The 27157-nt window shown below is 37.4% G+C and overlaps 1 protein-coding gene across 1 annotated transcript in view; it reads left to right on the forward strand.

Moving 5' to 3' along the window:
* SLC2A13 (solute carrier family 2 member 13) overlaps positions 1-27157 on the forward strand; it is a 325881-nt gene that overhangs the window by 258860 nt on the left and 39864 nt on the right. Inside the window, exon 7 of the mRNA XM_010970574.3 lies at positions 11494-11619. Within this exon, the coding sequence (XP_010968876.3) occupies positions 11494-11619 (126 nt within the window). The remainder of the gene's footprint in view (positions 1-11493; positions 11620-27157) is intronic.

Genomic DNA, 27157 nt, shown 5'->3' on the forward strand with positions numbered 1-27157 from the left:
ATAAACTGATTTGAAATTCAATAAGAAATTTTTCTGACGGTCTTATGCCTTACCTCAGCTAATTGAAGGTTTTCAAACAAATCCCCTGCAGTACCCTGTAAACTGCTCCTCGAGCCTGGTAACACGCTGATAGTGTTTCATTTCCATTTGATTGGATTCTTGCACTTGGCTTTCAGCACTTGTCTGTTTTGTTCTGATCAACTTAATCTGAATTGAGTTATCAAGGAAAATGTGGAAAGACACAAGAACCTATAAAGATTTTTAACTGCAGGACTAAAAGAAAATTATTACTAACAAAAATAGTTCTGCTGGGCCCTTTTTCGCTCCTCCTCTTTGGAGACAGCCCACACTCTGTCTGTGGAGTCTGTACCTACTTTTACTTTAACCTGAGCACCCAATTCCCACACCTCTTTCCTTGCCTTCTTTTGCCTTATACTCTATGCAGTGTATCTCTCTAAATAAATCTGCCTTTATCCAAAAAAACAAAAAGTTGTGCTGTACACCAGAAATTGACACAACATTGTAAACTGACTATACCTCAATTTAAAAAAAAAGAAGAAAAAAATACCCCTCTGAGAGAATTTTTAAAAAATAACAAAAAACAATTTTGAAATATAACCAGGAAAAAAAATGGCCATAGAATTCTAAAAGTAACTTAGAATCTACAAGATCTTTGCAGATGAAAGTATTAAAAGATAAAGGCAACAAATTGAACATACACAAGAAAAAAAGGTAAGAAATTTACACATAAATGAAACTCAAATAAACACAAATCTGTGAAACTCTAAGAGAGACACACTTGGTTATTATTCCGTCAGAGAGAAATTGGAGCAACCGAAATTGTAGCCCTAAAAAAAGAAGCTTAATTGCTCTATTACCCTTGATAAGGAAGAGTCACAAAGGAACAGTTTACTGCCTCAGTCAGAGAGGTGCTGAGGTAATAAGATGGATGCAGTCACGAGCATCTCAAAAAACAGAATCGCAAAGCACAGTAACCTTGTCGAGCTGGAGCACTCACTGGCATCATCATTGCCGAGCCCAAATCTTACAAATGAGAGGCAGTGCTCAGTCAGGGAGGCTCAACCATTTTGGGGTGAGTGAGGTTAATGGGGTGCGGCATTAACTCTCTGAGAATTTCCCATCACCTTTCGTGGTGTCCCAGGAACTTGAAGGATGCAGCATGCTTTGCAAGTGCCCCATTCACCACTAGACACTGACTGCATCCTTGGGGAGATGCAGAATGATGAATCTTCAATCATAGGTACACAGAGACACCATTAGGGATTTTTCCCCCCACTTTTTATTCTTTCATTTCACCCGCATTACTGACCATTTAACAAGAGTTGTGCCAACTGTTACGAAAACAAAGCATGAGCTGTATATAGCTCCTTGTCAGGAGTTGGCAGTATCTTAGACTGGCTTTTATTTATATTTTGAACCCATACTCAAGTCTCACATCTTCAGAGAGATGTTGGCACTTGGGTAGAAGCTGAAATTTTAGAACATATTTAGAAATGAGCAAGAATATGTTTTAAGCCTTTGAATAAATATTCTTCTATCAGTTAGGAATTGAGTTGGGCTGTGGTAACAGAAGAACCCCAAATAACTGGCTTAAATAAGAAAGAAGTCTCTTTCTTGCTCACATAAATAAATTCAAAGGGAAGGAGTTTGGAGCCAATATGTTAGACCTGTCATCAGGGCTCCAGGCTTCATCTTTTTGCTGTACCCATACAAGTATTCTTCACAAGTCCAAGAGGAAGGCCCAGGATGTCTTAGGAGCCGCTCAGTCATGAGTGTGAAACAGGCCAGAAGGAGAAAAACATAGGGGCAAAGCTGCCTGGTTGAATTAGCTCCTCTAAATAAACATTAAAATCTGGGCATTTGGACTCAACACACTTAGGTCTGAATCCCAGCTCTGCCATTTTAGCTATGATAACTTAATTTCTCTAAATCTCAGATTTCTTGTCTAGAAAAGAAGAAAATAAATGCTCTCTCATAAAGCCAGTGTAAGGATTAAATAAGAACATGTAACTGTTTAGTACAGTTTCTTCATGTGATGAGTTCCCTGCAATGCAGCCACAGTAAGGCTCATGATAAAACTCACCCTCCACAATCTTCTTCAAATCTATGAATGCAAATTGACTCGGTCTGTTGGCAGACTTAAAAATTCCAATCTCTTGGTTTCTTCCAATATTTTTCCATCTCTTCAAAAATGAATAATGTATACTATCACTAGAGAAGATTAATTACTGTTTTTTTCCTTTGAAAGTGGCATGCTGCACACTAATTAAATTATATTTAGGTGCTTATGTGTTGATTACCAAATTGTATTGTAAATCTGATTTTACTCCAACTTACAGGCTGAAAATTTTGTATTTAAATGTGTGTGCACAAAAATATATGTGTGTGTATATATATACACACACAATATACACATTTACCTAAATACACATCTGTACATATGCAGACACATGAATATACATGTCATCTTATATTTGCAAAGTTGGAATTGAGGTTTTCGTTTTTAAGTATGTTGGCCAAAGGTTCATGGAGTGTAACAGGAAAACACTTAGCCCTGTTGAGGGTGGCAGCCTTGGCAGACAGAACTGTCTTCTTCTTCCCTCCCCTTTGGAGAGTTTGTTGGTGTACTTTTCTGAGATAAAAATGGGCAACCAGTCCAAGACTTCATAAAAGAAGATGAGACAGTTGGTTACTAGAAATTAGAACCTAAAATACCAGTAAATGTTCTTTAAAAAGAAACCCTCTCTGACAAATGGGCTACCTTTTTCCTATTTAATAATGCCAAAGAGCAAGGACCTGTGCTTGCTTTTAGTCCGCAGGCCTCACTACTGTGAATTACATTTTTGCCTCTAACTCAAGAATCCATTACATTCTCAACCTCAGTTTCTAAGTGGCAGAGATGAGAAATATGGCTGCGTTTCAGAAGGTTGCAAAAAGTTATATGTGGATTTGACCTGAGAGCCATGAATTGTGAGGAACAGAGCACAAGGCTATGATCTCATGGACCAAGACATGGGGAATGAGATGTAACTTCTCTGACGGAACTAGAGAGAACTACTAAATCTGCTGTCAGTATAAATGACATTCATTCATCTCTTTATTTATTCAGCAGTTATCTGTTGAGCTCTTATCTATCAGGCAATACGGAAATAACTAGGAACAAATGATGTGCAGGACAAACATCTCTGCCTTGAGAAGGTCACAGTGCAGTCAGGGAAAGCACATCACAAACCCTTAGAGAAACAATGAGATAGGCAGTAATAATAGTAGACTCTGGTGGTCCTCTGACAGCATAGTGATACATCCAATCCTGCTGGGGTCTGGGTTTCACAGAGGAGGTGATGTCACATATAAGTCCTGAAGCAAAAGTGGAAAGTAATACTCCAGACAGAGAAAACGTTATGAGGAAAAACATAAGAACATGCATATTCTGAATCCTGCAGTATGAGCAGACTGGCCAGAGCCCCTGGCATCTGCGGAGAAATAGCAAAAAAGGATTGACAAGATAAGAAGGGGCCATAGTAAGGAGGTTGGTCTTTATCATCTAGCCAGTGGGAAGCTCTGGCAGGATTTAAGCAGGAGAAGAGGTCTGATCAGGTTAGATTTAGGGCAAAGTAAAAGATGGAGTGGAAGGAGTCTGGAGACAGGAGGACTCATCAGAAGACTGTTGGAAGAGTTCCGGTGAGAGGTAGCAAGTTCAAGTCAAAGTCCAGGTGAGAGGTGCTAAGAATGGAGAGCAGGAGACCTGCACATGCTTTGGAGACAGACTTGTTGGAGTTGTAGGTATTTAAAGGTGAGTGGGCTTAGATCACGCTCAGGTTATTAAACTGTGAGACACAAAAGAACAGTAGGAACGCTTTGACGGGAAAACCAAAGACTGAGATTTAGGTGTGTTGAGTTTGAGGTACTTGTGAAATGGAAATATGGATCTGGCACTTAGGGAGGAGAAACAACTGGAGAAACAGGGCACGGAGTCTCAGTGTTAATAATAGTCGTACATGGCTAATGTTTCCCGGCAAAAGTGTACCGAATAATGAGAGAAGATGTACCAAGAACAGAAACAAAGAGGAATAACCAAGAGGAGAAGGAAAAGATGCAGTCTGAGAGGTGGAAGAAATATACATAAAAGGACTAGTGTCAAGGAGTAAAAATTTTAGGAAAGAGGGAAAATACTTGGGATATTTCATTATAAACTCATAAATCAGGAAAGAAAAGTGCCCTAAGTTAACAATGAGAGCTCACAGCAGTCTCTGTTAGAGCAGCTTTCGTGGCGTACTGAGGCATGACTTGCTTCATAAAATCAGTGCCAATAGTCCCCAGCTTTTTAAATTAATTTCCAGCCATTTACTTAAGTCCCCAGAATTTCTTACTTTTCATGAATTCCCTACTTATACGGCCCAAATGGGGAGAGGGAGTCCGCTGACATCTACACTTTGGCTGAAAAAGAAGGCAGGCGCCCTGGAATTCTTTGTGCAGAGCTCATGTAGCAATCTGGTCCTGCAGAGGGCTTACCAGCAAGGCCAGTGTGCCCCCAGTAAGAGTAAATTGGATTCTAAGTCATCTGCTTAAAGGCAGTGGGGGCGGTTAGGAGTGAAGAGGATAGTAAAGAAGGCAGGGAAAGTTTCGAATAGCTTTCTGGGAAAGAGAGCGACATTACTGCACCAAGTAGGGTGTTAAATTCATGCATTAGGAGTGAGCGGAGGGGAGCGTATAGCTGAGTGGTAGAGCACATGCTTAGCGTGCATCAGATCGCGGGTTCGATCCCCAGTACCTCCATTAAAGTAAATAAATAAAGAAACCTCATTACCTCCCCTACTCCAGGGGGGGAAAAAAAAAGATTAATTTAGGAATGAGTGAGTGAACAGTTACTCACAGAGAATGAAAGTGGACCTGTGGCAACAGATTATCCTAACACCTGCGTTTGCCACGACTGATTTTTGGAAATTTAGGCCACACCAGAGAGAGGCATTTTAAGGCCACGGTTCCTAATGCTCTGTCTCATTGGATTTAATGAGACATACTTAAAAACAAGTGGACTGTTTTCTAGCAGGCCAAGTTCACACTTGACTTCACAGAGTAGAAACTTAAAGCGTTCCAAATTAACCCAAATCAATGTTTTAAAGATTTTCTCAGGAGAGAGAGGAGGGCACATTCAGTTAAGACCCTGGGTGCCATGTGACACATGTAAACGATTGATTAAATGAAAATAGGCCATCTTGTCTCTCCCTTAGACACTAGGCTGCCTTTTATTCTGCTCCTTTTTACTTTAATTGGAAACGTTTTAAAGTTTTAGAACCAGTTCTTTTTTTCTAAATATGTGAATACTTTTTTCCCCCTTTCTGAAAAGAAAGGTCAGAGATTAAAAAGTTAAATCTTCCCTCATTGAAACTAGCAAGAAAGGAACCATTTGGTTCTAATCGTAATTATTGTCTGGATTATTTATTTTCCAGTCTCCTGTTAGAGTTTCCAGTAGGCCCTGCATTCAGTTTCCCTAGAAGTGTCATCCTCTAATAGATCATTGGCTATTGTGTGGTCTCCCCACGTGAGAGTATCCAGAACCAAGAACCATAGCACAAATTCCGAGCGCACTTATTTACCACAAATTCTCTCTGAATAGCATAATATCCCTTTACTATGGAATTTTGCAGGCTCTGATTTAAAAGAGGGCATTCAACCCTTTGTTGTGGCTCTGTTCTTTGGGCTTCAAGGAAACTGGCCCTCGCAGCTGGTGTTTCTGAAAGTGAGTTATCCACATTACTAACCAGTTCCATTTGGGTTGTGGATTAAATCTTTGCAAATGGCAGCTTTAGCCTCTGGCAATTTAGAAACTGGGCTTGGCTTAAAGTACCATCTGACAATTAGTTTTATCTTCTTTTACTTTTATTCCAAAAAAAAAAAAAATGACTCAGATATTCACTCCAACCCACCCACCACCCCCCACCAAAATTATTTTCCATTAATGGGCAGGAACAGATGAACGTACAGTCATGATTAGATTTATAGAGCTACATCCTTTGATTCATCCCATAAACATGTGTTGGGTGTCTAGCCTACAATGGGTGCTGCATTTACAGAGCTGGTGCACATGGCCATTTTTCCATTGGGTCCTCACAAACCAGTCAGTAGACAGCAAACCAGTCAGAAAAGAATGTCATCAGTTCCTCCGTAGAAGTGTGCACAGAGCAAAGATAAGGACCATCACCGTCAACTGTACTGCATATAGATTTGTCTAAGATTTTAAATATTTTGTGTCAAAAGAGAAGAATCCCTATTTTATGTAATTCATTCCTCAAGTCCTTTTATAAAGTGTAGTTCTTTTGTCAATGCCTTCTTAATTCATTTCCTTTGTAACTTTAGAGTTTCTTAAAGTAAGGCACGCCTGTCATTTCTGCCCTCGAAGTAAGTATGTAAGAGTAAAATATCTGTGAGCTGTCTTACACTGTTAAAGTTTGTGTGAATTTAGAGTGAGGGTATATGTATTTCTGTCTTTTTCTTTCATGTAGAATCTTGCAGCCAGGTAGGTTTTTTGAGATCATGTGGTCTTGGGGAGGAAAACTTGAAGTCCGGAATTTAGAACTCACTCCAGGTCATACTGAGAAAGGGGGCAAATAGGGCCTAATATACCAGTCTGATTTTCACACACAAAAAATTTTAATCTGTGCTTGGAATATCCTCATGAGCACTGATTTAGTGCCAATATATTTACGTTCTCAGCTTTTATATTTAGAAAATCTCATGTAAATTTATCCAGTCATGTTCAGGAAAGTCTTAAAGAGCAAACCATGAATAAAAAATAGCCACTTCTGGAAGTTATTCCTTTTTTTTAATATCATTTCTTAAAGCCACAGGTATGATACATGCTCCCTGCAAAAGGTCAATTGGCAGATTTCCCAGGGTATTTAAAGTTTTGTGTTATCTTCTAAATGTCACGTTGAAGTTAGAAACGTTGTTACATTTGGGAGAATTATACCATGAAATAGTCCATATGATGAACAAATAAATATTCCAGGTCAAGGATAAGGGAGTGGTAGGAAATCTTACTTTCCCTCCAGAAGCCTGAGATAAAGACTGATAAGGACTGCCACCTCAGTTCCCAAACAGTGGCCCGCTCCCTGACTGATGCCTATGAACCAGTATGGAGAGGCCATATTGAAGTAGTCCTAAGACAGGTTTTCATGCTTTTTTAATATGGGAAAGGCCTGAGCCGGCACAGAAACTATGAGGTATGTCCTAGGAGAGGCTTGAAAGTATAAAGAGAGGAAAATAACCAATGTTGACAAAGTGTTGGTCCCAGTGAAGACCAGAGGGAGTGAGATTAAAGGCTCTGGTAGAGAGATGACCTTTGAACACCTCTATTTCAGAGCCTGGAGGAAAAGGGGTGAGGCTAAACATGGCTACAGATAACTTTGTTCATGTCTGAGTTTAAAGTTGGAAAAGTTCACACCCAATCCCTTCAGTTTTCCCTGTGAAGCAAGGCAAGGCCATCTTCTAAGAGATGTGTTGTGGGGAATAAGAGTTGGGATTGGAGGACAGTTGTGGGCATTTGGGATATCAGTTGTGGGAGTGGGGAAAATCACTGATTAGGGGCAGGTAAAAGTTTCCTCACAGCAGTGAGGATCCAGCTACGGTTGAATGCTGTGAATGTGTAGTTTTATCATTATGCCTGGTTAGGTTAATTCTCCACTAGTGCAGCACAACCTAGGTATAGAAAGAAAGAACAAAGATGGTTGGAAAGATCCAAACATAAAAATTTCTAAGTTGACTGTATAGAAGAACCAAAATACAAAGACACTGAGGGTCTGGTGAGAGTGGTTGCAGTGGGTCACCATGAGAGTTTGACAGAGAAGGACACAAAGCCATGAAGTGAGTGGTGCATCGGGGGAAAGGAGTGTGAACGGTCTCTGAGATGGAAGAGCAGCTGTCCTAGGAGCAAGGAGATAAGAGATCGTGAAGGAAAGGAATGAGGGATCTATATGTGTTTTAAATCAGGGGTCAACAAACTTCCTGTAAAGGGGAAGAGAGTAAGTATCTGTGGCTTTGCAGCCATGTAGATTCCATTAGAACTTCTCAGCTCTGCCCTTGAAGTTGAAGGCAATTAAGATAAATAAAAAAGATAATAAACAAATGGACATAACTATATTTCAGTACACTTTATTTACAAAAGCAGGTGGTAGTCTGGATTTGTCTCAAGGGCTATAGTTCGCTGACCCATGTTCCAGATGATGACAATTTCCAGGATGTGGAGGAAGTTAAGTGGAAGTGAAGTCTGTTAGAAACCAAGGGGCTAAGATGCTATAAGACTAGTATATTGACTATAAACCATCTGGAGCTAACAGACACGGAGAGAACGCTCCACCCAATAACAGAATACACATTCTTCAAAAGTGCACAAGGAACATTCTCCTGGATAGATGATATGCTAGGCCATATAAACTTTTAAAAGACTGAAATCTTACAAAGTATGTCCTGTGATCACAGTGGAGTGGAATTAGAAATCACGAGTCACTAGCAGGGAGAAAGTTGGGAAATTCACAAATAGGTAAAAATTAAATAATGCACCCCTCAAATGTCAAAGGATCAAAGAAGAAATCACAAGGGAAATGATAAAATACTTTGAGATGAATGAAAACGAAGCCATAACATACCAGATCTGGGATGCTACTAAAGCAGTGCTTATGGGAAAATGTATAGCTATAAATGCCTACATTTAAAAGGAGAAAGATGTCAAAATCAAAAATCTTATCATCCGCCTTAAGAGAAAGAAGGAGCAATAATGAGGTCTGAGATGACCTAAGGAGGTGGAATGGAATGAAAGCCCAGGTAGAGAAGTTGCCCTTAGGTGAGAAGCACAGCTTTGCTCTGTGACTGGAGCATAGCAACGTAGAATGGTCTACATGTTTGCTGTAAACCTAGAACGTTTCCATCTTTACCACTTTCATCTGTTTTCTCTGTAAAGCTTGAGTTGAGGTCGTTTGAAGAGAGTAAAGGGAAATCGAGCACTGGAAATCTGAGGCATAGTTTTTGGGTAAGATGATTGAAATGGTCCTTGTATGGCATTGACTAGAGGAAACTATTAAGAATTTCAGGCTGCTGAGGATCCTTTTGAGGCTAGTAGCAGTGTGTTACAGAGGAACTCCTGCTGTGCCCTGTTGTATGAGTCCTTCAGCTGCATATGGGTGTGTGGGAGAAGGCACAGAAAAGGCAAATGTGTACATGCATATGCAGTTAGGGTTTTGGCTAGATGGGTGAGATGAGGAGATAAATCGGAAGGAAATCAGGATGTTGAAATGATGGGTCATGGTCATAAACTAGATAAGGAGAGAACTTAAAAAAGGAAAAAAGCTAATGAATAAAGAACAAAGAGAGGTCAGTTAACTGGAAGTCACCATGAGGTCTAATGGTCAAACTAGCTCCATGAGGACAGAGAACCTGTTTGGTTTGCTAATGCCTGGAATAGTGCCTGGCACATAGTAAATGTAAAATATTTGTATTTGTTGAGTGAATTGTCATAGCAGAGCAGGGATTGTTTAGTAAGAAAGCTGGAAGAATGGGAGGTTGTGGTCAGATTTGGATGCTTGAGTGAGTGATTGAGGAAGTGAAGCATTATGGGTAACACCTCGTGTATCTGACATGCACCTGTAGTAAGTTCTCAGTAACTATTAGCCTTTACCATTATGGGTTTTTTTGTTTGGTTGGTTTTTGGTTTGGGGTTTTTTTTTTGTTTTTTTTTTTGCCTTCTATAGGAATTATTTATTTTTAGAGAACTTAAGTAGAGAGTCATTTTTCTACAAATAGGCGAGTTGGTATTTCCCAAATAAGTATCATTTAAAGCCATTGAAACAATCAGGGTTGTTAATTCCACCTCCTAAGGGCAGGATAAACCAACAAAATACTAGTAGAAATGAACTTCTTTCCAAATGAGCCTCGTCTAGTTCTCAAAGCCAGAGCTCAGAGTACTTCTAAGGCTTTCTGTTGATTTATTTAGCTTATCACCGGTTTGGGCAATTTTAGATTCACAACCCTTGTATGACTTCTCTAAAGTATACTGACCTTTTGGTAGGCTTTGAACGACCTCTTTTGGCTTTTACAATAGGCCTGAAGTCTCAGTTAAAAATAGGGATTGCTGTTTGCAGAGGAAAAGTTTACAGACAGAGACTGAAATTGGCAATAATCTGATTTTTAAACAATGCCAGTCTTTTCCCATTTAGCAAAATGTATCAAAGAAGTATTTTGATTCAGAGGATTCATGGGGGTTTTTTTTTGATAACTTGCAGTAGTTCTCACCCTGTTTCTCTCCCATACCACACTGTATAATTGTACACAGTAGATAGTCCATAAATCTGTACTGGCTGGTCTTTAATTATTTAAGAAGCAGGTGTCTGAAATGCCCTTTTCTCTACCTCTTTGCCTGGTAAGTTTCTCTTGTGATCCAGTTCAAATATCATCTGTGAGATTATTCTCCGCTCTTACAGGTGATAAGCAAGCCCCCGTCCTTAGAGTAGTTCTCAGCTGCTTTCCGTCGTGTTGCCATTATTTACTTGCATATCTATTCCTCATCCTTGCCTTTTATCCACCAAGGAGCAGAGATTTTGGCTTATTCATCTTAGTATCTGCAAACCTTGTGTGCTTGCCGTGCACGAAGTGCTCCAGATTTGTCTGGCAAATAGTATGGCAGTGAGAAAACTCATTCTACAAGCACACTGTAGGCTTATGTTGGAAAACACTGCCCTCCAAAGGATTTTGCCTCTTTAAAATTTTCCTGCAGTTAGGATATTACCGTTAGGTGAGCAATGATTAATTGAGTATATCTCTGTAATCCAACCAGTAGATGTAATCAACTTAGAGAGAAGTTAGTCTTTTTTCCTACACTAACTTTTTAAAATCAAGCATAAAGCATAGTTGATTTTCAATATGTATTTATTAAAAGTACAGATGTCCACCAAAATGTTAACAGTGACCTTTATTTCGGTGGCTTTTTTTAAACTTTTGTCTTTACTTTTTTTTTTTTCACTTTTTGAATTTTCTATTTCATGATATAAATTGCAGGTTAAATTCCTTTTTTAAGAAAATACAGTACCTGATGAAGACATTTAAGAGAAATAAATGCTTTGGTACAAGTTGGAAGCAGGAAGCTAGGTCAAGATGGACCAGTCTGTGCTCTGATAACAAATCTCAGTGGCTTAGGAGAACAAACGTGTATTTACTGCAGGTAGATGGGGGTTCTTCTACATCCAGCGTCACGCATCCAGTCCTCCTCCATCTCAAAGTGGCTTCCAAAGTTGCTGCAGCCTGAGGAGGGAGAGATGGAAGAGACCAGCTGGCTCTCACCTGCCTCAGCCCATGTCACTTCCCCATGACCAAAACTAGTCCCATGGCCCCAAACTTACTGCAAAATAGATTGGAAAATGCAGGAGGGCGCATAGAATCCAGTGCGTGTCTCTGCTAACATGGCTATAACTCTTCATTTTACAGTTACTGTGATGAATGTATGTTGGATCCAGACTGTGGTTTCTGCTATAAGATGAATAAATCAATCGTCATTGACTCCTCCTGTGTTCCAGTTAATAAGGCGTCCACAAATGAGGCAGCCTGGGGCAGGTATGTCACTCATTACATGCCATAAGAATGTACAATACGATTTCAGAATGAGATTTATTTTTAAACTTACAGAATGACTGCACTTATAGTCAATGTCTGTACCTCTTTTAAACTGGTCTTCTTTTAAAGAATCTTTGAAACCGGTCTTTATAATTACATTACTTTGCAGCATATTCTGATGAGAATGTGTGCACAGTATTGCAACTGTATGTTTCACAAACTTAGAGTAGAAACTCACGCCTAGACTTCCGGAAATCCAAATACCATCTCCAAATCTACCCTAATAAGCTATAGGAGTTTGGATCTTGAGGCAGGTGTTCCTAAATATTGCCAAGACAGTTTCTCCCATTGGGTATTATCTGATTACACCAATAACTTCCAAACTCCCCAAGTTAAGTGGAAGACAGAAAAACTGTCAAGTCAAAATGAATTACTATCACTTTAAAGTCTTTAAATTCTTTTATTCTTAGGGTACTTTCCTAGAAGTCAGAGAAATTAGGTAATGTTGGCAATCACGGGCATGTAACCGGTTTGAGAAACTGTAAACCCTTCTTTTTTTGACAGATCACATTGGTTTGTAGGAGGCACATAAATGAAATATTTGTGTAGAACAAATATACCTCATAATTATGAACTAATAATTCATATTTATGGACACAGAATATGTAAATGTTATTTGGTATGGCTTTGACCTCTTTTGTGTTTTAAATTCTCATAAAAAGAGTAGTATCCTCTCATTCTGTCTGCCGCCTAATACTGATGATGAAGGCAATGGAATCTGTAACAAAGCGCTTATATCTTTTAGGAGCCATAAAATATAATGTATCATTATTAATCATTATCCTGTTGTCATTAATCCTTTCGTTAGAGAATTATTCCAAAGAGGTAGAAGTAAATTATATGGTAATTGTGTGAAAATCCAGACCACATTTTAAATACACTGATTAAAAAGAAATGCATAAAAGAAATGCAATTGCTACTTAAAATGAAAACTTGAAAGAGCTTCTTTTAAAAACACTCAGTGTATAATCTTCATCAAACTTTATTACGAAGTTAATTGGTTAAATATTTCTGGATGTAATAGTTTACAGTTTTAGTCCTTATTTTTTTTAGTAGAAAAAAAACCTTGCAAGTTACCAGTCTAGAATTATGAACATGTTACGAAATATGTGTATGTAGTTTCATGTATTTCATGGAATTAGTTTACAGACTTACTGGAAATGTCTACTAATGGTAAGAGGACGTTAAAATTAGATGTTTCTCTCATCCTCAATAGAAGGTCTAGAGGTCAGAGTTTTGTTCTTTTTGCAAATAGCAAATTGTACAACATTTTAATAGAAATGTGTATTACTTCTTTTAGTTCAACTTACTAGATTTTATTTATATTTTTGTACCATTATTCCTTGACTGCACACATTACTAGAGAAAAGTGAGGCCAGATAATACCCAAGTAGGAAAAACACAAAGAACTAAACAAAATATACAAAGAACTTTTATACTTGTATAATATTCTTAGAATAATCTCAAACTCTTTACCCTACCCCCCTTAAAAAAAAAAAAAAAAGACTTTCTCCCTCTTCTCTGTGCTGAGTAGTAACCCTCCTCCTAGCTTGGCCACTCTGGTGGGTTGCCTCAGTCTGTCCTAGAAAGAAAGCGAAAAATGCAGGATGTGTTTACCATGAAGAATTCCTACAACAGATTGTCCATTTGTAGGTAAAATAGCATTTGCTGTATTTTCATTTGTTGGTTGATTGATAAGTTTTATGCAATTACCTAGAATGGAATTTTCAGGGCAAAATCTACCATTACTTGGATTCATATCTGAGATATACTATTTATAGATGTCTTAGGGTCAGGTATTGAGGCAATTCACAGCCATAAATTCTGATCTCTAATTGTAGCCATTTCCTGAAAAGACACCACATGGAATGGTAATACCATTCATGGTGGGGATAGTATGCCGATTTTGATGTACTCTGAATTGTCTCCACGTAATGAAAACCATTTGTCCAGAAACAAAACTTTAAGTCAATCAGCATGCTCTTCTATATCTATGGTGTTAAATTTCAATCAAAAGATTTTTTTGTTCAATCATTTAGTTTTCCAAATAGATATACAAATGGCCAACAAGCACATGAAAAACTGTTCAGTATCACTAATGGCTAGGGAAATGCAAGTCAAAACTACAGTGAGCTATTACCTCAGACCCATTAGGTTAGCTACCATCAAAAAAACAAAACAACAATTGTCATGGAGGATATAGAGAAATTAGAAACTGTATGCACTGTTGATAGGAATGTAAAATGGTGCAGCCACTATGGAAAACAGTGTGGCAGTTTCACAAAATTTTAAAATAGAATTAAATATTATCTAATAATTCAATTTCTGGATATATATCAAAAAATATTGAAAGCAAGGTCTTGAAAGGATATTTGAATACCAATGTTCATAGCATTATTCACAAAGCCAAAAGATGAAAGGATATTTGAATACCAATGTTCATAGCATTATTCACAAAAGCCAAGTGTTATTTGACAGATGGATAGATAAACAAAATATGTATATGTACAATGAAATATCATCCACATTTAAAGGAAGTAAATTCTGGTGCGTACTACACGAGTGAAACTTGAAGATATGATGATAGGTAAAATGAGCCAATAGTTAAAAGACAAATAACCACGTGACTCCACTACTATGAGGTACCTACAGTAGTCAGGTTTACGAGAGACAGAAGGAAGAATGGTGGTTTCTACAGGTAAGGGGAAGAGAGGAATAGGGCATTGTTATTTGATGGGTATGAAGTTTGTTTTGCAGAATGAATTGAGTTTTGCATCCATTGAGATGATCATGAGATTTTTGTCTGTTCTCTTGTTGATGCGGTATGTCAATGAAGTTACTGACTGATTTGCGGATGTTGAACCATCCTTGTGTCCCTGGGATGAATCCAACTTCATCATGATGTATGATCTTTTTTATGTGCTGCTGTATTCTGTTTGCTAACATTTTGTTGAGGACTTTTGCATCTATGTTCATCAATGGTATTAGCCAGTAATTTTCTTTTTTGGTAGTGTCTTTGTCTGGTTTTGGTATCAGGGTGATGGTGGCTTCACAGGATGAGTTCGGGAGTATTCCCTCCTTTTCAATCTTTTAGAAAAGTTTGAGAAGGATTGGTATGAGTTCTTCCTTGTATGTTTGGTACAATTCCCCAGTGAAGCCATCTGGGCCTGGACTTTTGTTTGCAGGGAGGTTTTTTAATTGCTGATTCTATTTCATTTCTAGTGAGCAGTCTGTTCAAGTGGTCTGTTTCTTCTTGATTCAGTCTTGGTGGACTGCATGTCTCCAGAAACTTGTCCATTTCTTCTAGGTTGTCCAATTTGTTTCCATATAGTTGTTCATAGTATTCTCTTATGATATTTTGTATTTTGATGGTATTGTTTGTATAAATTGAGTTTTGGAGATTGCTTGCACAATAATCTGAAGACACTGAGCTGATGGAAAACCTTCTGCCCATCATCCCCCGTACCTCCCACACACACATGCAAACACAGGTTTAATTCACCACTAAACTAGAAAGAAATGTCCAGGTGCCACCAAGGAGAGTGAGAGCAGTGAGCCCATGTGGAAACTCGACAGTCCATGGGAATATCAGAAGAGAAGCCCGCCTCTTGGGGGAGAGGCTAGTGTCTTAGGTGCTGAGGAAGACAGAGCTCAGGCCTTGCCTCTGGAGCTATGATAGGCTATGTTGGCTCTGAAACAGAGACAAGAAAAGCTGCTGGGCTGGGCAAGCTGCCAACTTCTCTGCCGCCCTCTTGGGACCTTAAGTAGAAGTAGTGTCACACATGAGAAAGCATAACCAGGAGCCTTTGCTTTGGGGAAGTACGCTTTCTCATCTTACCCTACCTTTGTGAAGGGGGAACCATAAGTTGAGAAACATGAATAGTAAAAAATGTGGGTTGCAAACTGGACACATCCGTAGAGGTAACTCAGAAATAAACATGCAGTTGTCAGAACCCAGGACACAGGAGACTTCCATGGAAAGCAAATATGAGATGGCAGTCAAAAATTTAAAGCTACACTACTTTATGAAGGAAAGAAAGCCACCAAATGTGACAGATGAAAGAATGAATACCTAGAGAACCTTGCATACAAAAGAAAATTTTTAAGACTTTAATATGTTTAAAAGAAGTAAAGGAAATAGTGTAATTTTTTCATTATACTGAAAGCTGCACACTTATGATTTGTGCAGTGTATGAGTTTGTATGTGTGTATATGTATATGTACACATATATAACAAATTAATCCTTAAGTAAATTTTGCAAAAAAATCTTGGAAAGCTAGAATTCTAGATAAATAACATAAATGTGGTATGGGAACTTTTTTTTTAAAGCCCTCTAAATTCTTTTGTTTGTTTTCAGAAAGAAATGGAGATTACAATTAGTTTTACAACTTGATAAATATAGATGTTAAAAGTATAAGTGCACTTTTAAAAATATATACTAGTACAAGAGAATTAATCAAACTATTAAAGGCAAGAAAAGGGAAAATTATAAGAGGAAAAAACCATGGTTAAGAGAAAGCACCAAAAAAATAGCAAAATTAGTTACATGTAAATATACCTGTCATTAGAGTAAAAATAACTAAGTAAAACATACCTATTAAAGACAAAGATCCTCATGCCAGATTCTTTTGATGCAGTTGTATTTTGTTTACGAGAGACAGTGATAGAAAGGTTAGAAATAAAGGAGTGGAAAAAAATTGGGTAAGTCTTTTTTTGTCAAGAAGACAAAAAAATAGCAGAGATCAGAGAATTCAGAAAACTTACTAACAAGCTTGATGTAAGAGTTAAATAATGAACCTAACACATAGAGAGTTCCATTCTTTTTAAGCAAACGTAGAACACATAAAAATTTATCACATTGAAGCACAAGGAGTAAATTTATATAAATGTAAATTCCAGTAAATTCTAAGTGAATCCAGCTAATATTGTGTAAAAGTCTTTTCTAACCAAAATGCAATAATAATACCGTCAAACAAGAGAAAGGTCTGTATCACCCTTCTACTTTAGTCTATAAAAGAAAAGAAAAAAAACACAACTTCAAATTCATTAATGGGTCAAGAAGAAATCATAATGGAAACCAGTTACATTAAAATTAGTAACTGACAAACCTATAGGAAGTGAGAGCTAGAACACAGAGTTAACCCACGGAGTAAGCGGAGGATGGAAATTAAAGGGTAAGAGGCAAAAATAATGCAGAGCAAAGGAGTATTAGAAAGGATCAAAAAACAAAAGCTGGTTCTTAGAGAAAGCCCAAATTAATGGAGAAACCTCTGGTAATACTGGTTAAGAAGAGAAAGAAAGCACAGATAAACAATATTTAGAATGAGGAGGGGAAAGGCATATAACAACAGATGGTAAAGATTTTAAAAATCATGAGAGAATAGTATGAATAATGTCCAGTGCATTTGAAAACAGATAAAATGGACTATTTTCTAGGGAAAAAAAATCTAACTTTCCAGAACCAACTCAACACTTGGATAAGTGTGATTTTATACAGATGAGGACAGTGATGCTTAGAGAGTCTGAACTTTCTTGAAGTCAAAAAGCTAGTAAATCCACTGCTTTTAGAGGAGCAGCAGTTAAGTCACTGAAAGAGGCACATTTTAGACTCAGATATTTCAAATTTGAGCTTCTATCATTTACCTCATAAGTGGCATTGGGACAGCCTGAGCCTCTCTAAGCCCCACTCTTCATCTGTAAAATGGGAATAATATAATTGCTATGTTGAACAATATGTTTTTTGTTTGTTTCTTTTTGTTATTCTTTAAGTATAGCTGATTTACAATATTGTGTTAGTTTCAGGGGTACAGTATAGTGATTCGGTTATTTTTTCAGATAATATTCCATTATAGATTATTACAGATATTGAATATAATTCCCTGTGCTATAGAGTAAATCCTTGTTGCTTATCTACTTTATATGTAGTTTGTGTCTGTTACTCTCGTACTACTAATTTGTCCCTCCCCTACTTCCTCTCCCCTTTGGTAACCATAAATTTGTTTTCTATGTCTGTGCGTCTGTTTCTGTTTTATATAGAGATTCATTTGTATTATTTTTTAGATTCTATGTGTAAATGATATCATATAATATTCATCTTTCTCTGTCTGTCTTACTTCACTAAGCATAATATTTGCTAGTTCCATCCATGTTGCTACGAATGGCAATATTTCACTCTTTTTTATGGCTGAGTAATATTTCATCGTGTATATATACACATCTTCTTAAGCCAGTTGTCTGTTGATGGGAGCTTGAGTTGCTTCCATGTCTTTGCTATTGTAAATAGTGCTGCTATGAATGTTGGGGTGCATATAACTTTTTCAATTAGAGAGGTTTTTTTTATGGATATATACCCAGGAGTGGGATTGCTGGATCATGAGGTAGCTCGATTTTTAATTTTTTAAGGAACCTCCATACCGCTTTCCTCAGTGACTGCACCAACTTACATTCCCACCAACAATGTATGAGGGTTCCAGTTGCCCCACAACAATATGGTTTTTATGAAGATTAAATAAGACTGTCTCTAAAGACACTTGTAAAATTGTAATGTTCTGTGCAAATGTAAGTAATAAATATCCTGTACTAAGTTTTTTTCCTTATATTTTTCAATAATACATTTTCTAGATCAGCATAAATACTTTCTGACAGATAAGGACAGTAGAATACTTTATTTATCTGTGTCTTTTCATCCACCTCCATCCCTCCTGGCTCACTATCCACACAAAACCATAAATAATCCATGCTGGTACTTCAAACATCCTCACTCTTTGAAAGTATTGCTAATGAGGAATACTTCCTTACTGTGCTGATTCAGTATGTGTTTTCTATAATACAACAATTTTGGTCTGTAATTAGACACACCAGAATAGCTAGATAGATTCCTTATTTGGCAATTCATTGTTCTGACTTGCACTGAATGCCTGGTTTATTGTATTCATTCAGGAAAGATGTTTTTCTCAAAGCTGCACTCTGCTACAATACCCAGCCTGCTTCCCCAGCATCCCACCCCTCTCCCACATGGAATTCTAGTCAAGCCACACCCATTGCGATCACCCTAATATCCACTCTGATTTCCCATCTCTATGTCTTTCCTCATGCTGTGCCTTCTGCCTAGGACTTACCCCTCTTCTCCCTCTTTAGGGTCTCTGCCCCTGACTTCTAATCATTATTTTCTGCCCAGATCAGATGATACTTTTTCCTTGCAGTCTGTCTGATTAGCTCCAGAAAATGATGTGTATTATATCCCTGTCTTGTTCTCTAGCACGACCCTGTATAATTTATATGATAATTATACTGTCTTACGTGATAGTATTTTGACTTTAGATGTATCTTGTCTTTCAGACTGTAAATTCCAGCGTCTGTATCCCGCACTGTTATCAGTGCCTTGTGCATATCAGACATTCTGTCATAACCTTAAATAACAAGATGGGAAAAGGCTGCCATCACCAGAAAATATACAAGGGTTTGAAAGTACCAAAGCTCCAAATGAGAGAATATGATGTTCCCATCATTTCATTTTAATTATATCTTCTACACTCATACTTATTTCCAGGAAAGGAAACTTCTAAAGGAAATAATGAGAGTGATGTGATTTTAATTAACAATGTTTAACATTTACCTGGTATTAATTAAAACTCTAAAACAGTTTAAAAAATAAAACTTTACCACATACTTCAAATATACATACATATTTGTATACAGCGCATACAGAATGCATACAAATATACATATTGCTTGTTGTCACACTATGTGAAAAATACTTTTTAATAATTATTGGAAGGAATATTCAGCACAATTCTTCAACATGCACTGGTATTCTAGGGAAGCAATATGTATCTATGGTGAAAATATGAGATAAAGTGTACTATGAAATTAGGTCACATAACAAAAACAGGATTGTCCCTTTATCACCTCTCCCTTTTAATTTTTAAAGATAATGTATCAGTTTTGCATTTAGAAAAAGAAATTTATTTTATCATTAACAAACTATATCATCATCTTAAATACTCATGTATATTATTAGTTACTCATATTAGGATTTAAAATCCTCAAGCTGTGCTCCTAAATTAATAACAGTATTGTTCAAAATTAATTTTTGCAAGTGTATATTTTATAGAGAAAGAGAAGTAAGGGAGAATCTAATATAGAATATTTTAAATCAATTTTGCTTTTTAAATTACACTTTCCTTCCTGCTTTTGCTTGAATAAAAGTCATTATGCTAGATTAATCCCTTTCAGATCTGTAGCCATACTGTGTGTTTGTAAGTTTTGTCTACCCATTAATTATTTCAGAACTTGCATGCCTCTGGGCTCTTCTTTTTGCAAGTCCAGAAACTTTCCCTCCCTTAGATTTGGTGACTGTCTGTATTGCAGACTGTGATGCATGTACATTGCAAAGTATACAAATCAGAAAAGGAACATTTCTGAATGATTTATCTTCCTCCTCCATGTTAATTTGTCCAGTTTCTTAGCTGACATTTAATTGTAATAAACACATTTTAACAGTTTTATCTAAGTAGTAGTATTGGTGATGTGTTTGACTACCCTTCATCTTAGGCCAAAACCTTACATTTCTAGTCAGTTCCTTTTCCTTTTATATTTTAAAATTATTCTTCAGTTCATACTTCATCTGAAAAGTAGTCTGTTGGTTATTTCTCACTAACAAAGACTGAGACTTTTAGTATGAGGTTAAGGGCCAAGGCATGAATTGCATGTGCTCGGTAAATGTAACGGAGGCGAGTCTTGGTTCATCAAATAATGGTGTAATTACACAAAAGAAGATGTGGTACTGCAGAGATGAAGTCTGCAGAGGTTGGGATTTGTCAAAAAGGGGGCAGAGGGAGCAATGGGAACAAGAGGAAGAAAAATGCATGGTTGGAGCAGATACTGGAAATGTGAGTTTGGATCAGGGTGTCAGAGCCTTATTTAGGAGTTCTGTTCTGACTTTTATGGATAGATTTTCATAGGTGTGGAAGTCATACTGGCAGTGATTTTAGGTGAGTAACTTTATGTGATCCCTGAATGTGGATATGACATTGTATCATATAGTGAGATACAGTTCTCTTCCAAATATTCTCAATAAGTTAAGAAGAAAATCAGGGGGAAGGTATAGCTCAAGTGGTAGAGCACATGCTTAGCATACACAAGGTCCTGGGTTCAATCCCCAGTACCTCCTCTAAAAAAAAATAATAACAAATAAACCTAATAAACTCCTAATAAAAATAAATAAATAAATAAAATAACAATAAAGTAAATTTGCATAACAAAATTTTTAAAAAGAAGAAGAAAATCAGTTGGCACTAGCATGATTTTAACACTTGGCAGGAAACATTTTCTAACTAGAAATTAATAACATTGTGTTTTCATTCCATTTTTATTTTAATTTATCTTCTATTCTTGACAAGCGTGGTTGATTGTATTATTGTTCAGAATCCCTGCTGAACTCACTAGGGAAGGATTAGATTTCCCTGGCCCCTGCAGTTTTGGCCACATCACTTGCTCTAGCCAAGGAAATGGAAGTGGAGCCCATCCCCGTCACTTCTAAGGTGAAGCTTTAAGGGCAAGGATTTGCAGTATCCTCTTTGCCCTCTTCAGTTAATTTGGTAATGTCCCAGAAGAGAAGGTGTTCCGTTAGCTTTTGTCAAAGTAAGGAAAACATAGAGCAGAATCATGACAGACCTCAGATGGACCAGTAGAGTGAGCAAGAGATGAACCCACCTTACGGCACTGGGATTTGGGACTCTTGTTACCTCTGCATAACGTACTCTCTTCTGACTGATAAAGCAAGATAAACTGTGTTCCGCTATGCAAGAGGCACAAATTTCCTTTACTTAAGTTATAAAAGGATGCTCATTTTTTTAAAACTATTAAACAAATAATACAGGAAAAGGAAAGATATGGTAAACAATGACAAAGGGGGTTACCATTTGCTTTAAGTTTGAGGAATATTGCTATATGTGGTGGGGAGCTGTTAGGGTTTTAAAAGTCGGGACTAACATGGATGGCTTTGGGTTTAGAAGATAAAATTCTGGTAGGAAAAGGTGGGAAGAATTTTTAAAAGAACAGGCAGGCCATTTGGAAATTTATTAATATAAGGGATACGGAGAGGTGGTATCAGCATTTTAAAATGTGTTTATATATTTTAATAAAGATATTTAAAGGAAGGCTAGACACATTGCTATAAGGCAGAAAGAAGAATAGCATTGGAAATCCAAATACGCTCAGGGAGGTCCTTGCTAGACAGCAGGTGTGAACTAGGATCCAATCATTCAGATTAAAGAGAGGCTGCCTCAGTACACGTCATTTAGTACTCAAGTCCTTCCTACTCTCGTGGTTTCAGTCTTGGCTTCATTAAAAATAGACAGCATTGGTTTTCCATGAGGTTTGTAACTTGTACAGTTTGTGAAGCAGCAACTGCATATTTTATCACCTGGAATTTGCATAGACATTCATGAACCAGTACCAATCAGAACTCCTACTGCTTCACAATAACGCCAGAACGGCAGCCTGGGAACTGAGAACATAGTACTCTGTCCCCATGATTTCTGGGAAGAATCCGTTACAGCGCTTTTCTGTATCATCACTTGTCCTCTGTTGTGAGAGGTGCTGCCTTATTTCCTCTAAGAATTTTAGTTTTAAAATAAATAGTTCCAAAGTGATCAGCCAACTTTATTTTCATCTGAGAGGCATGTGTGCCCTGGAACCCTCTAAAAAGTAAAATAGATAAAAATTTTTTTTCTTTTTTGTGTTATTTGTTTGATATATGAGTTACGGGGGAAAGGTTGGAAATAGACCTGCTGTGCATATACAAACCCATATATGGTGATACACACATAAAACCACCTTTTCTCTGTCCATACTTTCATGCACAGACACTTAGATTGTTTCCATATCTTGGCTCTGGTGAATAATGTTGCAGTGAACGTTCTTTATTAATAATCTGGGGATTTTTTTCTTTTTTTTTTTTTTGTAGGGGAAGTGATTAGATTTACTTATTTATTCTTAGAGAAGGTACTGGAGATTGAACCCAGGGCCTCATGTATGCTAAGCATGCACTCTACCACTAAGCTATACCCTCCCACCTCGTTCTTTATCACTCTTGTTGACAATTTCATTGCAAGCTTAAAAATGAGATTGATGTGTGATGCATGGAAACCCATTTGGTAAAGCACTTGAGCCACCAGAACATCTGCAGCATCAGGAATGGGAAACTCTTGTTCATATAACTGTACTGATTTTGTTTTCTGGGGGTGCAGGCTGATTGAAAACTGGTTAGTAATGGAAGTCATCTTACTTGTTTCAGCATTGGGCTGTTAGGAAGCAGCTGATTTTGAAGACCTACTATTCCTTTTTAACTATTTGGCTTAGGAAACAGGAGATCAGAGTTCTGTTCAAGAGAATCTAGGAATAAGGCAAGGGCGGAACAGAGTTAAGTGAATATTTGACATTTCAGTAACGTCTGAAACTGTTTTCTACATCTGTGCTTTGAGACTTTACCTGTCATCTGGGGGAAAATGTACATGAAGCTTACTATCTACATGTATTCTCCCTATTTACTTACTCAACAAACATTGACTAATAACTTTGCGTATAGCCTAACATAAGATTGCAAAGCTTGGTATTCCTAAAAATAGAGAGAGATCAGGTATGACAGACAGACTTGGAAAAGAATTTCAAAGGTGATTACAAAGCAGAGATATGTCCTTGCCCCTGGGCCATTGCCACATCATAGAAGCCACTTTTAGTAACATCAGAATTAAACAAAGGATGTAATATTGCCTAGAACATCCTCTTCCCTGTAAGTTTTTCCTTGATTTATAAGATATCTGATATCTTGTGAGCTGTGGACGTTCTAGCAAATGATGTTTTATCTATTATTACAACTTGACTCCTTTAAATAGAAATTAAGGAGGAAATACTCCATGTCTTTGACAATTAAACCAGAAAACCTATTTAAAACTGCTGCTCAATTAAGTCAGGATTTCTGTGTGATTATTTCTGTCGGCCCTGAGCCAGGAGGGAGGCAAGCTCTGGGATATCACATAGCGGAGGAAAATTTTTTCCTCTACTCATCTGAGGTTCTCAGCCAGGCTCTGTAACAAGACAGACCAACCAGAGAAAATAAACAGAAGTTTATTAACATCTGTCCATTATATACATGTTTAGGTTAGAAGCTCAGGGATGAATAACTCGAAGAGGTGGCTTACAATTCCGGCTTCTATAGCATTTGCAACAAAGAACAATACATTTTAGAGAAGTGATAAGACAAAAGAAAAGGATCTTGAGTCTCTAGAGGGGGCAAATTGTAGGAAGGCAAATACACGGGAGAGGAATGGAAGATAAAGGCTGGTTTGTAAAGTTTGTTCTGTAGATTGCTCCAGGCTGATAAGGGTCTAAAGTTGTTCTCGTGATTAACTAACTTTTGTCATTCCTGGTAGAGCGGGAGGGACACCTTTGTAAACCTATGTCCTCCTCTTAGGCAAAGAGGGGAAGGCAGAGAGCTTGCTTCTTTACTGCCTTTAGCTCAAAATAATGCTTATGTCAGAAAGGCTATTTTGATGCGACATATTCTGGTTTCCTTTATTTAGCGTAACTGGGAAGGGGGATCAACGCACCCAGGCTGTCAGCTGGGTCAGAGGAGCAGCCCAAAGAACCTCAGGGACCAGAGTCCAAAGGCGGGAAGTAAATTAGAAAGCATGGGAGGGGGTAAAGAGCTGGGAAATGTCATCCAAAAGGTGTCCAAATTGGAAGGACAATGTAGAGAAGAAAGTGGAGAAATAGCATGAAGATAAAATAGGGCAAGCCTAGACAAGTTCCAGGAAGGCAGCTCAGGAAGTGCAGAGAACACAGCCAGCCTTGTCTGTCGTGAGCCTTTTCTCGCTGCAGTTCCCTCTTGGCTGGACAAAGAACTGCCTTTGAACTAAGCAGAATCGCTCTTGTTATGTTGGCAAAGTCCTCGTAAGGGTGAAGCTCTTGAGTTTTTCTTACAGATTCCTTATTTGGTAGTTATCTGCATTGGGTATAGATATTTCTTAAATGCATATTTAACATACATAAAAAGCTAAAGATGAAAGAGTATGTACAGTGTTAAATTTTATTATCTACTGTGTACAGATAACTTGTGATGAATGTAGATGAAGGAGACTGTATCTTGGTTTCAGTAAACACTCCCCTCTCAGTCATCATTATCTTTTCTCAACTGACTTCTATAAATTTTCTGTGTCCTGAAGTGCGACCATTTCATTTCAGGCGGGCGTTGTTTTCTGCATTAGATGAGGAGCTGACAAGAATATAAATTATCAAGAACCTAAATCTGTGGAGCATGTAGTCCACAACTTGGGAGCTGGCAGATCCCACCCTAAATTGAAATAGGAATGGTGCTGATCACCCTGTGGACTTACTCGTGACTTGGAGCCGCAATGTCACCTAGATGGGTGACCTCCTCCATCCTACCCCACACACATACACCACCCCTAAGCTGAGTGACACAAAACTAGTTGTGAATCAGTCTGAGTCTTTGAAAAGAAACTTTCTGGCCCTTGTGAATTTGTTTTGTGTGCTGCTGAGTAGATGTTCAAAGAAGTCAGTGCTTTCCCAGTACCATTCATTCTTCTTTTATCTGCCAACTCAAAAAAACTGAATGAGATATTCTGTGTGTGCTATTTTGAAAAAGGAAGGAGAAACCCACACACTACCTACATTTTCTTTTTCCCCCTCAAAGCCTTTGTGGCTGCTAGCATTCTGAAATTGAGAATGACCCAAACCACACTGGAATAATAATATACTTGTCCAAGATAAGAGAAATGATCAGACATACCTGGCTTATTGGATATAAAAGAGTTCAAAGCATCTGATCCTCTGTGCCTTTTCTTTTATTAAAGTCTTTGAAATTCTTAAAAATAATAATATTCAGAATTTTTAATCACCAGCTTATCCCGAAGAGCTAAGTAGGTTAAAAGTGAATGCACAGAGGTCTGGCAGCACAGTCCAAAGAGATCCACAAAAAGGTTGGTTGGTTTGTATTTGCTTGTGGTTCTTTTTTTCTTTTTTCATTGAAGTATAGTTGGTTTACACTGTTGTGTTACTTTCTGGTATACAGCAGAGTGATTCAGTTATATAGCATATATATAATAATATATATATGTTATTTTTCTTTATAGGTTATTACACAATATTGAACGTACTTCCCAGTGCTAGACAGTAGGGCCGTGTTATTTATCTATTTTACATATACTAGTTTGTATCTGCTAATCCCAAACTCCTAATTTATCCCCCCCAGTTTGTTTTTTAATCTAGTGTTTTATTTTTTGATTCATATGAATTTTTCTTTGTATTCTAAAATATAGCCATTTTCAGTTTAATATTATAATTATTACTTACCCATTCACTTGTCTGGAAAACACCAACCTATCGCCTCTCACCTCATACTTTACCCCATCAGTAAAAAGAGGAAAATTTTTGTTCCTAGGAAATGTGCTTTTATTCTATTTAGCCCATGTGCTAATTTGAGAAGCATGATGATAAAGCATAGGCCCAACCTGGAAACACTCAGTTCACTAAAATTTAAGAGCAATAGGCAAATCGTAGTGAAACAATTTCAGACCTCAGTTTAGTATCAATCTTCGGCACATTGTATGCCTTATGGATTTAAATGTTGCAGTTAGAATTTTGTGAACACCTTGGGTTTACAGTATAGCTAACTGAATAAGACCTGACCATCTAATTGAATTTCTTGAACAAAAAAATGTGCTGTGAACATAAGGGAAAATATTTCAGAAACCTGTCTTTATAATATCACTGATTCTGAAATGTAAACATTAAGAGATCATTTTACTTCTCCAGTTTTTTGGCTACATTTATTTTATATTTGGCTCTCTTACAGAGTGGTGGCCTGTGATATAATTTATCAACTAAAATTGTGGTTAATTATTTTTCCCAGACTGGAAATGTAGGAAATTATTTCATTACAGCTAGTAATCAAGACAATGTGATATTAGTAGAACAGACATACACATGAAGGAAACAGGGTAGAGTCTACAAATACACCATACATGTATGGCCAATTGACTTTTAACAAAGATTCAAGATTAATTCAATGCAGCAAGAATATTCTTCTCAACAAATGGTGCTAGAAAAACTAGCTATCTGAATCAGGGAGAAATGAACCTCAATTCTTACCTCACACCATGAACAAAAAGTAACTCAAAGTGGCTGACAGACCTAAATGTAAAAGTTAAAATCATAAAACTTACATAAGAAAACTTTAGGAGGAAATATCTGTGACTTCTAGGTAGGCAAATAATTTTTAGGTAGGTCAAAAGCACAGACAGTGGGGAGGGGATAGCTCAAGTGGCAGAGCGCCTGCTTAGCATGCACGAGGTCCTGGGTTCAATCCCCAGTACCTCCTCTAAAAATAAATCTAATTACCTCCTCCCCCCAAAATAAAAAAAAATAATTTAAATAATACGATAATAAATAAAT

This window comes from Camelus bactrianus, chromosome 12, assembly GCF_048773025.1.
Source record: "Camelus bactrianus isolate YW-2024 breed Bactrian camel chromosome 12, ASM4877302v1, whole genome shotgun sequence".
Lineage (NCBI taxonomy): Eukaryota > Metazoa > Chordata > Mammalia > Artiodactyla > Camelidae > Camelus > Camelus bactrianus.